This window comes from Kogia breviceps, chromosome 9, assembly GCF_026419965.1.
Source record: "Kogia breviceps isolate mKogBre1 chromosome 9, mKogBre1 haplotype 1, whole genome shotgun sequence".
In the NCBI taxonomy this organism is placed as follows: Eukaryota; Metazoa; Chordata; class Mammalia; order Artiodactyla; family Physeteridae; genus Kogia; species Kogia breviceps.
In genome coordinates this window covers 70,245,879-70,262,824 of record NC_081318.1, presented here as the reverse complement: position 1 = coordinate 70,262,824, position 16,946 = coordinate 70,245,879, and the positions used below count along the sequence as shown (strand labels likewise).

Here is a 16,946-nt window from a genome sequence, read left to right as displayed (position 1 = left end):
TAAAGTTACTGTGATGCTAGAAGCGTCTGAATGACACATTTAAACAAAGATAAAACGTCCAGCTTGAGTCCCCTGACAGAAAGCCAGCTGAGTTACCCAAATTTCTTTTTTTTTTTTTAAGAATGCCAGGAGAAAAAACGATTCTACCTTAAAGGAGAAAATGAGGATCTGGCAGGTCACATAGAGGGACTGCCAGAGAACACCAAGGAACTGAGTACTGAATTCCAGAGATCATCTAGGACAAAAGCATTTGAAGGAAGCACAACTATATTGATTTTAACCCAATTTCAACAGAAACAGACCCAATATTAAATAATAACTTTAAAGAGAGTATAATCTATAAAAATATTGAATCACTATGTTGTACACCTGAAGGTAATTGTAAATCAATTCTATCTCAGCAAAAAAATTGAGCTTTGAAGAAAATATTTTTAAAAATTTAAATCTTTTTGAAGTCCAAATTTTTAAAAGGCCATATTTTTTAAAAATCAAGATTATTCTAAATAATATACTTATAACTAATTTCACCTGTTCATCACTTAAGGACATGTTGCTTTTTTCCTTGATTTCTTTCTCCTTTCAGGTAACTATGATATACTTGTATTACTAACATATTAAAAAACTACTGGCTTAAAAAGATCAGTCACTGACATAGAAAATTTATAACTTGGTTCGATTTATGACATACGAAGAATCATCTAAAGGGCTTTTGATTCAGTTTGATAAAAACCTTACCTTGTTTAAAAATGCCTGCGGGCCTGGCATTGTTGGGTTGTACTGCATCTGAGCCACATGGCTGTGCTGAGCTTCCGGCTGGCACTGGTACATTGACACAGCCCCGGTGTAACATGTCTGAGGAGTTACTATGGCTGACTGTGGATTGAGTCCGTGCTTTGGGTTTTGAGGAACTTGTAAACATGTGACAAAACCTTCTAAATTAGAAGAAGTTGTAGGGTATGGGGCTGGTTCAAAATCCCCAATGGGGAAGTCTAACTGTGTACCCTTCGAATGAGGTGGCAACACAGACTGACTCCAGGGCATAAAGTTCTGTGCGTAAGGCATAGTATCGATGTCAGATTTGTAGGGAAACTCTTGACTGGTCCCAGGTAAGTCTGAAAAGACGCTGTACTGCTGTAAGTCTTGCTGAGGACAATGAAAAGGCACGGACTGGTTAGAGTTCCAGTTTGCAAACATGCCATTAACTTGCATCTGCTTCATTTTCTGACACAGCTGTTGCTGCTGCTCTGCTGCTGTGTGCTTCTGATGGTGCTGTAGCTGCTCTTGCTGTTCTAACTGGAGGTGCTCCTGTAGCATGCAGCTTGGGTTCAGAGCCATGGACTGTTGCTGATGGTAAGCTGAACACCCAAAGGCAGACTTATTTAAAGAGTCTTCCACGTAGGTCAGAATTTCATCTGTTAAGTCAATATCTCTGAAGTCATCTTCACCAGAAAAGTCAGTTCTGAAAAATTCCTCATTCTGTTGCATGTGCTTGATATCTTCAAAATCAATGCCTAGGTGTTTCATAATGCTGTACAAGTCACTATTTCTATTATCTGGAAAGAGCCCTGCGTGATCTCCAGAGAGTGTTGGGTTCATTTCCTGAGACTGGCCAATCTGCTCATGTTTCAGGATATTGTCACTTCCCATTGGTGCAACATTGTTTTGCCAATTACTGCACTCATTCTGAGAGTCACTGAAAAAGTTTCTTTCAAAAGGTGTACTACTTGAAGCCGGATAGAGATAAATAGATTCATCTTGTTGCATCATGGCATTCAGGAGGGAACTGGGATGGAGGGAATCCTTATTTAGAGTTGATTTGGTAGCAGAATCTTTTCCACCAGCACCATTTTTAGTCCTTATTGGTAAGGGGTCCATTATGGGAGGAAAAGGGTTGGTTACCTCATATAAAACAGCTTCTCCAGTGGTAAACATAAAAGGCAACTTCATATTTCGTTTTCGTAAGTGCTCTGTTCCTTCTTCATCTCTAAAATTGTGCACAAGAAAGTTTGCATATGTTAAGAAGAGTCACATCATAAACATTTCAAAATAAGAAATTTTAGAAAAGAAAAGTAATAGCAAGCAAAATACACTGTCGTTGAGTTTCATAGCAGGGAACATGAACCTTGAGAGAAATCTTTCTGATGATAAGTACTTAAAATTGTTTTCCAGACAAATTTAAATAATTTAGAATTTGTCCCCAAACTTAATAATAGTCATTAATTTCACACTCAGGTTCCATCCCTACCTGAAAAATGGATTACAAATAGAATAAAGATCCAAATATTAAAATGAGGCTTGTTGAAATAAAATATAAAACCCAGAAGCTCTAAAGGAAGATTGACATATGAAAATTAAAAATTTTTGCACGGGAAAGGAATTCATAAATCAAGGCACAGAGAAAATGTCATAGTTATAGGTTCATATGTACTACACAGAATGTATATATGTAAAATTTAATATCCATATTAGGTAAAGAGCTCCAATGGATCTCATAACCTCTTAAGAACTAATAGAACAAGCAAACAAAAATATCAAATGTATAAAAACATGAACAACACAAACCCGACCACTGATATATAAAGAACACAAAGAACACTATACATACAACAGAACATGTATTGATAAGAGCACATGGGATATTTTAACATCGACCATATACTAGATCATAAAATAAGCCACCACAAATTTCAAAGGACTGAAATCATTCAGAGACTATTCTCTAACTTCAGTAGAATTAAGCTTAAAGTAACAAAAACACAACTAGAAAAATCTCCTAACAAAGGACATAATAACACTGTATTTGTAAATAATTCATGAATTAAAAAAAGTCAAAATAAATACCAACAAATATTTTCAACTGAATGATAAAAATAAGACATACCAAAACATAAGGGTTGTAGACACTCAAAGGAAAAGTGATAGCTTAGCTTAACCATATATATTTTAAAAGTTGGGAAAAAATTCAAATTATACCCAAAAGAGTAGAAGGAAGGAAATAATAATGAGCAGACATAAATAAAATGGATTAACAAATGTACAACAGGAAAAATCAACAAACTAAAAGCTGGCTCCTTGAGAAGAAGAATAAAATTAATCTCCTTCATCATTATTTCCATTACATTTTACTGAGGGCTTAGCCAGGGCAATAAGAGAATTAACAACAACCAAACTAAGTCTAAAGGATGAAAGGAAAGAAATTATTTGCAAACAACATGGTATATATAGTAGGAAACCTTAAAAACATCTATAGACACCTTATTAGAATTAACAAGTGAATTTTTACTAAGGTCACTGGATATAATAAACCAATATTTAAAAATCAACTATTTCTCTATATTAAAAATTATATATAATATATATACACCATTTAAAACATCACAGAACATAAAATATTTTGGAATAAAATTAAAAGATGCATAAAACTAAGAAAAATACAACCATTATTAAGATAAAGACGTGGGTACATGTATATACACACGTACCCATATGCACATATATACATTCACCATGTTCATGGGTTGGAAGATTCAATATTATAGAAGATATTAATTCTCACAAAAGAAACTATAACTTCAATGCAGTCCCATTCAAAAATCTTGACAAATTGTCCCATGGGAATTGACAACTGATTTCTAAACTATTTATATAGAAATGTAAAGAGCCAAGATTATCTTGAAGGAGAACAAAAATTCTGAACAAACGAGATGGCAGGCATACATCAAGATATCAAGGCATATTAAGCTACAGAATAGTCAATGTGCTTTGGTTTAAAAATAGACAACCAGACCAACGGAGCCCCAGATACAATCCCGATTGAAATGCAGTGCAGTGGGGAAAAGACGGTCTTTTCAAAAAACCATCTTTCCAATAAATGTTACTAGTCAGCTAGTAACATTTGAGGGTAATCCTTACCCTCAAAACCACATACAAAAGTCAATTCTCCAGACTGGAGGAAACATTTGCAATACAAATATTTGGCAGACTACTCACTTTGAGAATATATGAGAAACTTAAAAATCACTGCCTGCTTATTAGCAAACATGCTAAACAAAGCACTGTTACATTTTTATTTTATTTGTCAGATGACACTGGCTTTTCATCTTTCCTTCATATACCCAGGATAAACCCTTGGAGTTTTCTTTGATTATTCTCTTTCTGTAGCTCTACATACACAGTTGTTCAACAAAGTCTGTTAACTCTGTTTTCTCAAGGTCCTTACCCTATGCCTTCTTCTTTCTGTACATATTACCTTTCAATTTTTATTTCCAGTGTAAATTCTCTTAAAATTTATTTTTAGGTTTTCATGTAGGAGAATTGATAAACCAAAGTGTTATTAAAATAAAAAACCAAAACATGAAATGTTCTAAGTCTTTGTGCTTACGTTAGAGGTCTCTGAGTTGCAATGATATAATCTGGTCTTCCATTCTTATAAACTAAGCGTGCATTTGACTGCACCCAAGTCCATCGATTGTCTTTCGTAAGAAGCCTGAACACTATCATGCCACTCTCTCCAGTCTTAATCACTAAAACAAAAAAGAATTAAATTATCAAATCCAAAATCAACACAATAATCTCTAATATTTCTAGATGTAATTCACATATCACCAAAGATGATAAATATATTGATGACTTTTAAGCACAGTATATTAAAATGGATCAAAATACTTATTCAGCATTGCTATTTTTTCCTCTTTCATACTAAACTTATTATTTAAATGGGTCAAGGAAAGATTAAGTCAGACAATTCTCGTAACACGTGAAAAGAGAGTATAGAGTTTGGAGGGAAAATTATTTTCATTTTAAAAAAGGTACATTTCCTACAGCCTAATATTTTACTATACAATTTTAAAGCATAATCTATAGTAACATAAATTTTAGAATTAAAAATGATACCATTAAAAAAAACTCCTGAGCAAAAATGTGGGCAAAATGGTCATTTTCAGAGTAATTACACTACTTAATTCCTGTGTGGCAGCTAATGAATAGAGAATGTAACTCAGGTTAATCATAATTGTGTGATACTAAGAAGTTTATCCAAATAGTTTCCTTAAACACATTACATTAGTAATAATTTGAAACACGTACTAGAGCATAAGCTGCTTTCACAGCCAAGCTCATAAGAAACTACAACTTACTCCGGATATGGTACTCAGCACAATAAAGCATATCAGCAGCATGAATAAATTGATATCCTGATCCTCTCATGCATAGCTCTGCTTCAGTATAGCCTAAAACAATTCTTCCTCTGTTTAAAAAAAAAAAGCAAAATAAGAATGAAATTAAAATTTAACATAAATGAAGTAGCCAACATAAATTCATTAGTTCTATGCTAGTTTCTGTACTATGTTGACATTCAGAATTTCACACTAGCAGGTAGAAACACACACAATTCTGTAACTGCTCTCTTTGTATTATGGCTGCAAATTTCACTTTTAGACTGTTTTCTTCTCCTGAATAAAGACCATGAAAATTATTGCTAAAGATGAGTCTAACAGAGTAGATTATATAGGTGAAACACAAAATCTCTAATTAAATTCTAGAATACTTAGACTACATTTTGAGGGGCAGGGTTTCTCCAACCTGTCTGCATTCCCGTATTAGAAAGGAGGAAAGCAGCAACATGCTTTGGTTACTAAACTTTTAGGGCTAAAAGTCAAAGTTTGTATAATTTAAAAATGTAAAACAAGCCAACAATAAATGTCATCAGGATATGGAATCTTATATAAACACAGCATCTGTATAATATAGAAACCGTGTCAAATATTGTAAAATAATAAAATGATTTGTGAACGTGATGAAATTTTATTTTAAAAGGCTATGCTGTAAAGTATGAAATAATAATAGCTACTATAATAATAAACAATACTATAATCAACACCATATGGAAAATATATACACGCTAAGACACACTTACTGCAACAAAATATACATTTGGTAAAATAAACCTGAAAAGGTTTCACTTACTTGGCATCACAACCAGTAGGTGTGAAGTCTAGCTTGTGTTTGGTTCTAAAGATGAAATTTTTGGTTCGGATTTCAAGTATGGATGGTGGCTGCAGTGGAGTAGCTATTGCAAACAAAGCCAACTGAGGTGGAAGTATTGATCCATCTTTCCCTTTCTTGTTCTGTCCGTGAAGATACTTCAACCTCCCTTGGAAATTCATTGCCTTAAAAAACCAAAAAACAGTTCATTAAGATTAATGCTTTAAAATGGTTCCTTTTTAAAAGGCTCCATCAAGGCCATTTCCAGTGTTCTTGATAATTCCATAAAAGTTCATGAGGCTATCAAAGGTGACTTTAATTCCTTTCTCCCCAGGAAGCCCATTAAAAATATCCTAAAAGGTAGTATGAGGACTATCCTCAAGGGATTGGTAAGTGAACCACTCGGTGCTTTAATAGGTCACAAAAGGAAGACCTAATGATTTTCTGACCTTGCGGCTTCCCTACCATCCACGCCTAGCACGGGTCCGTGCACACCGCACACTCAAACTCTATTTCCTTAACGAATGAATAGTGATAAAGCCATCAAGTACATATTAATTTTCAGATATAGCCTGTGGATTAGTCCACAGCTTAGAGTATATTTCAAAATTCATGGGAATCTTTTATAGAGCGATAAAACACAACTGTTTAAATACACTAAAATGAATCGTAAAACCATACAAAGAACGCAGAACTCTATTAAAGAATAATTTTAGAAGACAGAGGGAACAGAGACAATTTAATCATGACCATGATCAATCTGGTTGCTTGAAACAGTACCAGGCCAAGGGATGATTCTGACATCAATATGAGAGCAGCACAAGGGAGAAAAGGCCCAATTACACGAAGAAATTCCACCTAGACATACATACTAATTGATCATCGGTACTAGGAAACTAGCTCAAAGCACAGTTCTAATTCTGGGTCAGCAAAACTATCTTCAGGAATAAACACACCAACAAAAATCATCCTTTGCTAACAGATTTGATTATCTGTTTCCAATTCCTGATAGGTCACAAAAGTAATATTCAACATGCTTTGCCTCTTCTGTACCTGGTGGAGTGCACAATCTTCAGGACACAGGCACCTGACAGGCCGAGCCGTCTCTACTCTTAGCGTCCTGCCTACGCTGCTCCCTGGCCATCCTACTCAGGAGTTCACACTGCTCAAGAGCATCTCATACTAGAGAAGGATCCTGCAATCATGAAGACACAACCACTTTTTTACACGGCAGTTATTCCAGCCAGGCGGAAAAGGCCGTGATAATTTTTCCATTTCGCAGGCATTAAATCCAAGGAGGGTAAGCAGTCTGCTGCCAAATAAGTGCTATATAATTCTCTATCTTATACCTAAAAAGTCCAAAAAAAGGGGGAAGATAGAGAGTTCCCTGTTATTCCACTCAGTCTTTGTTACTGCATCTTAAAAGACAGATTTTGAGTTATGGAAGATATTTTTAAAACTTAAAAAAGATTTTAAAAAGTTACTGTCCTTTATAAAATTATTTAATAAAGTAGATTTTTATAACCCATACTCAAATACATTCAAATTAAATTGGTTTCACTTTTCTTTTTAATTTTCTAAAACTTAATAGTAAATGTCAGTAAAAGATTTTGCACCTTACCAGAAAACCAGATGAATTATCCAGCAGACACCTTAGTCGGCAAACAAAGCACCTTTCCATAGACGAAGAGTTCTCTGGAGGAACCTGGTCTGGGTTATAATACACTGATGGCTGTGAGAGGCCATTAGCTTCTGTAGAAATAATAGCAACACAAAGTTACTTCCCATTTTGCTATAAAATTGTTTGAATAGCTGAAATTTGTGTTAATTTCTAAACCGAAGTCTGTATTTGGATTACAAAAGAAAAATCACTTTCAGAAGAGGAGCTAGTGAAAAGAAATGAAAACTTATCGAATAACATTTTCACTACATAGAACTTTACCTATTCGGCTGTTTTTATTTCTAATGAGCTATCCTGACAACAATTTCTACATTTTCTAAGCCTTTTTTTCTTTTTAACATTTTCATAGATGTGTGAAAACACTGCTTGCATTGAAAGACGGTTTTTTAATCCTTGCATATGCTAGTCTGCTTTTATATTTGGTGCATTTTAAACACAGAACAATTTACACACACTCCAGAATCAACCTTGTACATTCCTTCCCCATTTTCACAATAGCATAAGAGGGTTTTTTTGTTTTTTGTTTTTTTGTGGTATGCGGGCCTCTCACCATTATGGCTCCCCCGGTTGCGGAGTACAGGCTCCGGATGCGCAGGCTCAGCGGCCATAGCGCACGGGTCCAGGCGCTCTGCGGCATGTACGATCCTCCCAGACCGGGGCACGAACCTGTGTCCGCTGCATCGGCAGGCGGACTCTCAACCACTGTGCCACCAGGGAAGCCCAAGAGTTCTTTTTATACAATATATTAGTGAGTATATGGCTATATTTTGTCACGTGAAATTCATCAATGGCTGTCATCTGTCAAAATCCTCCTTAGGTCACCAGGCTCCCTGTGATCTGGCTCTGGCCAGAGATTCATGTCTTTTCCCTTCTTCCCAACCTTCACCATGGAGTTCAATGCCCCTAAAGGTTCTCTGCTTTCTTTCACAGAATTATATCAGAAAATCCCCAACACTATCTTTCGGTAAACATTCTTACCATCAATTTTTTGTCCAGAGTCTGGACACTGTGAAGGGTTTAATGCCCAGTGCAGCTGGCGCTGAAATTCAGCTCGGTCTTCAGTATGGATCAGTTCATACACACTCTGATGGATGACATCAGACTAAAGAAAAAAAAAGTATAAGGAAATTAACAAGAAGTACTGATTTTTTAAAAATGTGGCTTACTAATTTAAAAACCTTGCTAAATTAGTGAGTGCTTGTTAGTAGTGATGAACACAAATGAAATGATTGCAAAGCTCTCCAGGAATCCAATATAGGAAAAGCTAGAAAGAGACTAGCACTGTAATTGACAAGTCAAAAGTTATTTGCAGTATTTGTTTTTCTCCTTCTGACTTACTTCACTCTGTATGACAGACTCCAGGTCTATCCACCTTACTACAAATAACTCAGTTTCATTTCTTTTTATGGCTGAGTAATATTCCATTGTATTTACCGTATGCTAACACATATATGGAATCTAAGGGAAAAAAAATGGTCATGAAGAGCCTAGGGGTAGGACGGGAATAAAACACAGACCTACTTAGAGCATGGACTTGAGGATATGGGGAGGGGGAAGGGTAAGCTGTGACAAAGTGAGAGAGTGGCACAGACATATATACACTACCAAACGTAGGGTGGATAGCTAGTGGGAAGCAGCCACATGGCACAGGGAGATCAGCTAGGTGGTTTGTGACCACCTAGACGGGTGGGATGGGGCGGTGGGATAGGGAGGGTGAGAGGGAGGGAGACACATGAGGGAAGAGATATGAGAACATATGTATATGTATAACTGATTCACTTTGTTGTAAAGCAATTATACTCCAATAAAGATGTTTTAAAAAAAGTTATTTGCCATCACTTCCCTGTGTGAATGCTTTTCAGTCAAATAAGTCACCTTCCCACTCCTTAATTGCATCACATTAAGTTCTGCTGATTTTTATCTATTTACTGATTTTTAAAATCCTCCTTCCACAAAACCTTGTCTGAATATCCAGCTGCATTTGACTTCTCTAAGCTTGATAGTATTATGTATTTCCTTCACTGCTCTCTAATAATTTTCCTTATATGAAATTTTTACTTCTGGTAGATTCCATAAGAGTAAGGGATTATGCCATTACCAGGTTAGAATCCCTCCTTCACCTCTTGCTTCTCAGCATTTACTAAAGTGCTGAGCCCTTAGCCCTTCTACCAGAATTGCTCTAACTTTTTAAATTGCAACTCATGGCAAGAAATACATTTTCTATCCATCGTGTGTGTGTGTGTGTGTGTGTGTGTGTGTACACACACGTGGAAAAAAGTTTCACAGAACACTTCTTTTATGTGTGACAGTATTTTTTAAATTTATTTTTATTGGTGTATAGTTGCTTTACAATGTCCTGTTAGCTTCTACTGTACAGCAAAATGAATCAGCCATATATATATATATATATATAGATATATATATATGTGTGTGTGTGTGTGTGTGTGTGTGTGTGTGTGTATACCCTCTCTTTTGTATTTCCCCTCCCATTTAGGACACCACAGTGCATTAAGTAGAGTTCTCTGTGCTATACAGTATATTCCCATCAGTTGTCTATTTTATACATAGTATCAATAGCGTATGTGTCAGTCGCAATCTCCCAATTCCTCCCATCGCACCCCTTTCCCCGTTGGTATCCATACATTTGTGCTCTATGTCTGTGTCTCTATTTCTGCTTGGAAAATAAAGTCATCTCTACCATTTTTCTAGATTCCACATATGTGTGACAATATTGTGTTTTCTATTTTATTTCATTTTAAGCAACTAAAAGGAATGATTGATGGTGATCCAGTATATCAATTTCATAACCCACTAATGAGTCACAAGATGCAGTTTTTAAAATGGTGCCATAAACCACCACCAATGTCAGATATCAATGTTTTCGTAAAGAATATCCAGGTTATATGTATATATGAAGAAAAAAACAGATTGGGAAACAGCTAATCTTTCTGATTTCTTAACTGTTATGAATCACATCAAATAATAATTAAACTAGTTATGTAATTAAGTTGCAAACAGGCTTTTCTATGGACATTAGTATGTTTTCTTTAAAACTCAAAAATACTTAAGTTAGGCTTTGTGTCAGTAGCCAGATTCTACCACTTTAGCTATCTGGACTTAAATCTTCCTACAAACTTTATCTTCTAGCATGAAGTCATCTCTATGCCATCCATTACACAATGCCAGAGTTATCTTCTGAAATATAGATTGGAGCATACATGTTCCCTTTAACAAAAACATTTAGTGGCTTCTATAGTGTGTATGACATAATTTAAACTTCAGTCTATATAACAGTGCAGACGGTGCCATTCAACCATCAGTCTTGGCATCACCTGGGAGCTTGTTAGAAATGAAATACATGGGCCCCACTCTGACGTACTGAATCAGATTATATGGGAATGAGGCCTATCAATTTTATGACATCTTATGAAGTTCTTCAGGTGCTTCTTATGCACATTAGAATTTAAGAACTGATACATACGAGTAGTTAGCATTCAAGTGTACTTACAAACTTCTCAAATCATATTGGATGTTCTTGCCCCTCAAATATGCCAAACACCTTATTACTCCATTTATTCACTATACACTCAGTAACATTAAACCAAACATGCTCACCTCCTTCAAGGCCTTCCAACCTACTGTCTACAGTACGTCTAGCTTTTCTTCTCTGTGTTCCCTCCACAATTGTCCACCCATCCGGATCCTACGCTTTCTTTACGTTAGCTTAAATACCATTTCCTTCAGGAAAGCTTCCATAATCCATACAAGTTGGAATTAAAAGGAGAAGCCATAGTATTTTGCTCATACCTTTACATATCACCTCATTCATTTCATAGTTGTCCTATACCTTCCAGTATCCATAACTAATTTGATGGTAAATATTATCTTGTCTGCCCCTGTCCAAACCCTATCTGCCCCTTACCCTAAAGTTTCATATATGTAAGAGTTCTTTATAAGTGAAAAAAGAAACACAAAATCCATGAATCACATATACCCTTAAGGAAAGTATAATGCAGTAGATTTTTAAAAGTATAAAAATATATTAGCTGCAAACATATACTTTTTTATTCTATAGCATATGTATTTTAATTACATTTTATATATAGAAACTATCACTTGTGTCCCTAAGTATAAGATAAAGTAGAAAATTAATTTTCCAAAAAAATTTTTTAGTGACCTAAGAAAAATATATTTACCTGCTGAAACCCCAGGTAATCTTGTATAGTAGAAGAAGCATAAAAGACCAAAGCATCTGTAGTGACAACCAATACAAAGCCATTCAGTGCCTACAAGGAAAAAAGTTACAAAATTAGTAATGTGACTAAATAAAAATATTATCATCCATAAATACTGACTTCAGTTAAGGCTGTTACTTTTAGTGATGAAAAGATCCTTAAAATGGTTAATATTATTACACTCCACAAATGAAGAAACAGCACACACCCCAGTAGTGAGAAGAATATATTCACACCTTTTGATTCTGCCAAAGAAAACCTTAGAGCTAATTTAATACTCAATCACAATAACTTTAATATTTATTTCTTCTTCCTCACGCTTTAGATTTTGTTTTAAATATACTGTACATGTTTTTAAAATATAATTGTATACACATCATTTACTGTAATCTGTCACACTGCTTTTAAAGGAAGATAGTGTGTAAAGATGTTTATTAGAACCGTAAAAAAATTTGATAGAAGAAAAGCTCTGTGCAAAGATAGTTTAAGCACTGACACAGTTTGAAATGTGGATGCTCTCAAAATATTATACAACTTTTAAAAACTTTTTATTCGAAAAGGAATACACAAATGGACTCTACATAAAATACACATGTAGAACAAATACATGTAAGACAAGTACACAGCAAATATAGTCCATTTAAATTTAACATTACTAATATATTTAGGGTTAAAGCTATCATTTTATAGGTGTTATTTTTATCTGTTCCACTTATACTATGCTGCTTTTTCTTTCCATTTTGCCTGCTTTGGGCCAATTATTTTTTATTACTCCTTCTTACTTGTAGTTTAGAAGTTATCCTCTCTTTTCCTATTCTTTTAGTGGTGGTTCAAGTCCAATGTTAATATCGCTATACTCTAAGGTAATAAAAGTATTTAGATCAACTTAAACATTAACTGTGAACACATATTTTAATTCTAAAGCCCTCATTATTTCCTGCTTGAGTTTAATTCAGTACTTGTTTTACTCTGTGCTATGTGAACATTGTTAAACCCTCCTGAGACACTATTATTCATGTAAAATGAGATGTGGAATGGTTTAGTTTAAGAACCACATAGTTTGGAGTCAGAATTTGGATTCTTCTGTTTCTTACTAACTGTGTGCTTTTATTAAGTTATTTACCCCTTCAAGCTTTAGTGTCACTGTTTGAAAAACAGGCACTGTACAGTGCCTGGTACAGAGCTGGCACTCAATTCCTGTAAGGCAGCATTACTATAATATGTGGTTGTGGAAAGGAGCAGATAAAAGATTTACATGATCATGCTTTGCGAACTACAGAGAGATATATAAATGACAGCAAGTAGTTCATTCAATACTTAATGAAATATTGCATACCAAAGAGGATGCATGCTAAGTACTGAGATTCAAAACTGAAGAAGCTACTGCGCCTGTGCTTATGATGCTCACACAGTCTTGTAGATACCCTCACTGTTAGATGAGGTAAAAGAAATACGGTGACTGTCTTCCTTTTCCCTCAAAGTCCTTTCACCTTCAAGATCCCTGCTCTATATTATACTTCTGAGAATTTGATTATGCAGACAACAAACAGCACCTACTATTTAACAGCCACGTTTCTAAATGCTTTTTTGAATGTATTCAAGTACTTTAATTTCCTCAGCAATCCACTGAAGTAGGTAGGTGTCATATTCCAGTTTTTAAATCGAGGAAACTGAAGTAAAGAGCTGCACGGTAACTTGCCCACGGCCACACAGCTAGGAATAAGCTGAGCCAGAAGGTAAACTTTGTCTAGCTCTAAAGCCTGCACACTTAACCTTATATCATGATCTACTGCTTTTATGTGTTACTGATCACCAACTGTTGCATGCCTATAACTCATGTAATCACAACTGGGATCTAAGATCTTTGAGGTTAGATATTATGCCTTATAAAACCTGGCAATTTCCCCAGGGTGAAAAATGGCGATGGCACCCACCAAGAACTTAAATGTTTAATGATTAACACCCCCAAAATTGAGTATTCTTAAGTTTTTGCTGGCAGTAATAGTATATATCCATTACCGCATTTTTTTATCTTACACATGTCTCCCTTCTAGAAAATAGTATCCATTGATCATATGCATATTATTTTGTAGAATATCATGTTTTGCGAACAGTGGAACGAATTTAGTACTGTACAATAGGCTCATTAGTGCATGCCAGGTGACACAAAGATAATTTAGGATATGAGAGATAAACACTTTTAGACAAATGTTAGTTGTCAGAAATAAAACAAAAAGCCTCTTAAAAGAATATATACATACCAATCTTAAAAGACTATATACATACCAATTATATGGATATTAAATGATCTTAAATACCATGTGGAGCAAGGTTATTACTTGTACTGAATTATTATCTTAGTAAATTAAAAGAAGGAATTAATTTGGTAATTACATATTAATAAAAGAGATTATTATTCTTTGGTCTAAGTCACAACTATCTCTCTATCTGAAAATCATGTTGAGCTTCACCTACTATTTAATAAGAGAAATAAACTGCAATTAATACTGTTATTTATAATTTCAACTGCTGTTATCTCAAAATTGAAGCTACAGATTTTAATAAGCACAGTATTAAGTAGCAATGGATAGAACATATTTAAATATATGAAAATAAACAACTAAAGCAAATAACAGATAATGAGAAGATACAAAAAGTTATTTTACTGTTTTATTTTTATTCCTCATAAAACAGTAACAAATTTAAGCTAATCAAGAAAATAAATATATTAAACTTGCATTAAACATCTTGTAATATTTTCTTCACGTGCCTCCTTTGTTAAAACCAAAGGAAAAGATTTCGTTTCAAAAGTTTCAAGCCAAATGGTATACAGTACCTCTGGAAACGTCTTCTGCATCTAAGTGGTAACTAGGTGATAACTGCACGTTGGAAATATAAAGTAAGATGCCATTATGGCAATTGTGTATAATGAAATATGCCATTTTCACATATCTACAATGTGCTCATTTGCTTCATAAGTGATAAGAGGTATGGCCCTAAGCAAATTGTATAGTGTGTGATGCTTCCTACTAGAGAGGAAGCATCACATACTATACAAATGGCATCCAACAGAATTAATGACAAGACCATTTATTTTAAATACCTAAATGTTTCCAATTTTCAGAAAATTAAAAAGTTAACACTAGTTTTGCAACAGTATATTTTTATTCTGGGTCCTTGACATAGGATATGTTTACAATTTGTCTAAACATTCTAGGGGAAAAATAAAAATCATGGCCCCAGATATCACTGATGAACATGAATGCAAAAATCCTCAACAAGATACTAGCAAACAGAATCCAACAGCACATTAAAAGGGTCATACACTACGATCAAGAGGGATTTATCCCAGGATTGCAAGGATTCTTCAGTATATGCAAATCAATCAATGTGATAAACCATATTAACAAACTGAAGGATAAAAACCATAAGATCATCTCAATAGATGCAGAAAAAGCTTTCAACAAAATTCAACACCCATTTATGATAAAAACCCTCCAGAAAGTAGGCATAGAAGGAACTTACCTCAACATAATAAAGGCCATATATGACAAACCCACAGCCAACATCGTTCTCAATGCTGAAAAGCTGAAACCATTTCCACTAAGATCAGAAACAAGACAAGGCTGCCCACTCTCACCACTCTTATTCAACATAGTTTTGGAAGTTTTAGCCACAGCAATCAGAGAAGAAAAAGAAATAAAAGGAATCCAAATCGGAAAAGAAGAAATAAAGCTGTCACTGTTTGCAGATGACATGATACTCTACACAGAGAATCCTAAGGATGCTACCAGAAAACTACTAGAGCTAATCAATGAATTTGGTAAAATAGCAGAATACAAAATTAATGAGCAGAAATCTCTTGCATTCCTACATACTAATGATGAAAAATCTGAAAGAGAAATTAAGGAAACACTCCCATTTACCATTGCAACGAAAAGAATAAAATACCTAGGAATAAACCTACCTAAGGAGACAAAAGACCTGTATGCAGAAAACTATAAGATACTAATGAAAGAAATTAAAAATGATACAAACAGATGGAGAGATATACCATGTTCTTGGATTGGAAGAATCAACATTGTGAAAATGACTATACTACCCAAAGCAATCTACAAATTCAATGCAATCCCTATCAAACTACCAACGGCATTTTTCACAGAACTAGAACAAAAAATTTCACAATTTGTATGGAAACACAAAAGACCCCAAATAGCCAAAGCAATCTTGAGAAAGAAAAATGGAGCTGGAGGAATCAGGCTCCCAGACTTCAGACTATATTACAAAACTACAGTCATCAAGACAGTATGGTACTGGCACAAAAAACAGAACTATAGATCAATGGAACAGGATAGAAAGCCCAGAGATAACCCCACACACCTATGGTCACCTTATTTTTGATAAAGGAGGCAAGAATATACAATAGAGAAAAGATAGCCTCCTCAATAAGTGGTGCTGGGAAAACTGGACAGCTACATGAAAAAGAATGAAATTAGAACACTCCCTAATACCATACACAAAAATAAACTCAAAATGGATTAAAGGCCTAACTGTAAGGCCAGACACTATAAAACTCTTAGAAGAAAACAGGCAGAACACTCTATGACATAAATCACAGCAAGATCCGTTTTGACCCACCTCCTAGAGAAATGGAAATAAAAACCAAAAATAAACAAATGGGAACTAATGAAACTTAAAGCTTTTGCACAGCAAAGGAAACCATAAACAAGACGAAAAGACACCCCTCAGAATGGGAGAAAATATTTGCAAACGAAGCAACTGACAAAGGATTAATCTCCAAAACTTACAAGCAGCTCATGCAGCTCAATATCAAAAAAAAACCAAACAACCCAATCCAAAAATGGGCAGAAGACCTAAATAGACATTTCTCCAAAGAATATATACAGATTGCCAACAAACACATGAAAGGACGCTCAACATCACTAATCATTAGAGAAATGCAAATCAAAACTGTAATGAGATATCATCTCACACCAGTCAGATTGGCCATCATCAAAAACTCTAGAAACAATAAATGCTGGAGACGG

At 34.7% G+C, this 16,946-nt stretch overlaps 1 protein-coding gene across 1 annotated transcript in view; it reads right to left on the bottom strand.

Moving 5' to 3' along the window:
• AHR (aryl hydrocarbon receptor) overlaps positions 1-16,946 on the bottom strand; it is a 51,563-nt gene that overhangs the window by 4,143 nt on the left and 30,474 nt on the right. Inside the window, exons 4-10 of the mRNA XM_059074001.2 lie at positions 11,860-11,949; positions 8,642-8,765; positions 7,604-7,734; positions 5,965-6,167; positions 5,136-5,245; positions 4,382-4,523; positions 736-1,984 (exon numbers count right to left, since the gene is read on the bottom strand). Of these exons, the coding sequence (XP_058929984.1) occupies positions 736-1,984; positions 4,382-4,523; positions 5,136-5,245; positions 5,965-6,167; positions 7,604-7,734; positions 8,642-8,765; positions 11,860-11,949 (2,049 nt within the window). The remainder of the gene's footprint in view (positions 1-735; positions 1,985-4,381; positions 4,524-5,135; positions 5,246-5,964; positions 6,168-7,603; positions 7,735-8,641; positions 8,766-11,859; positions 11,950-16,946) is intronic.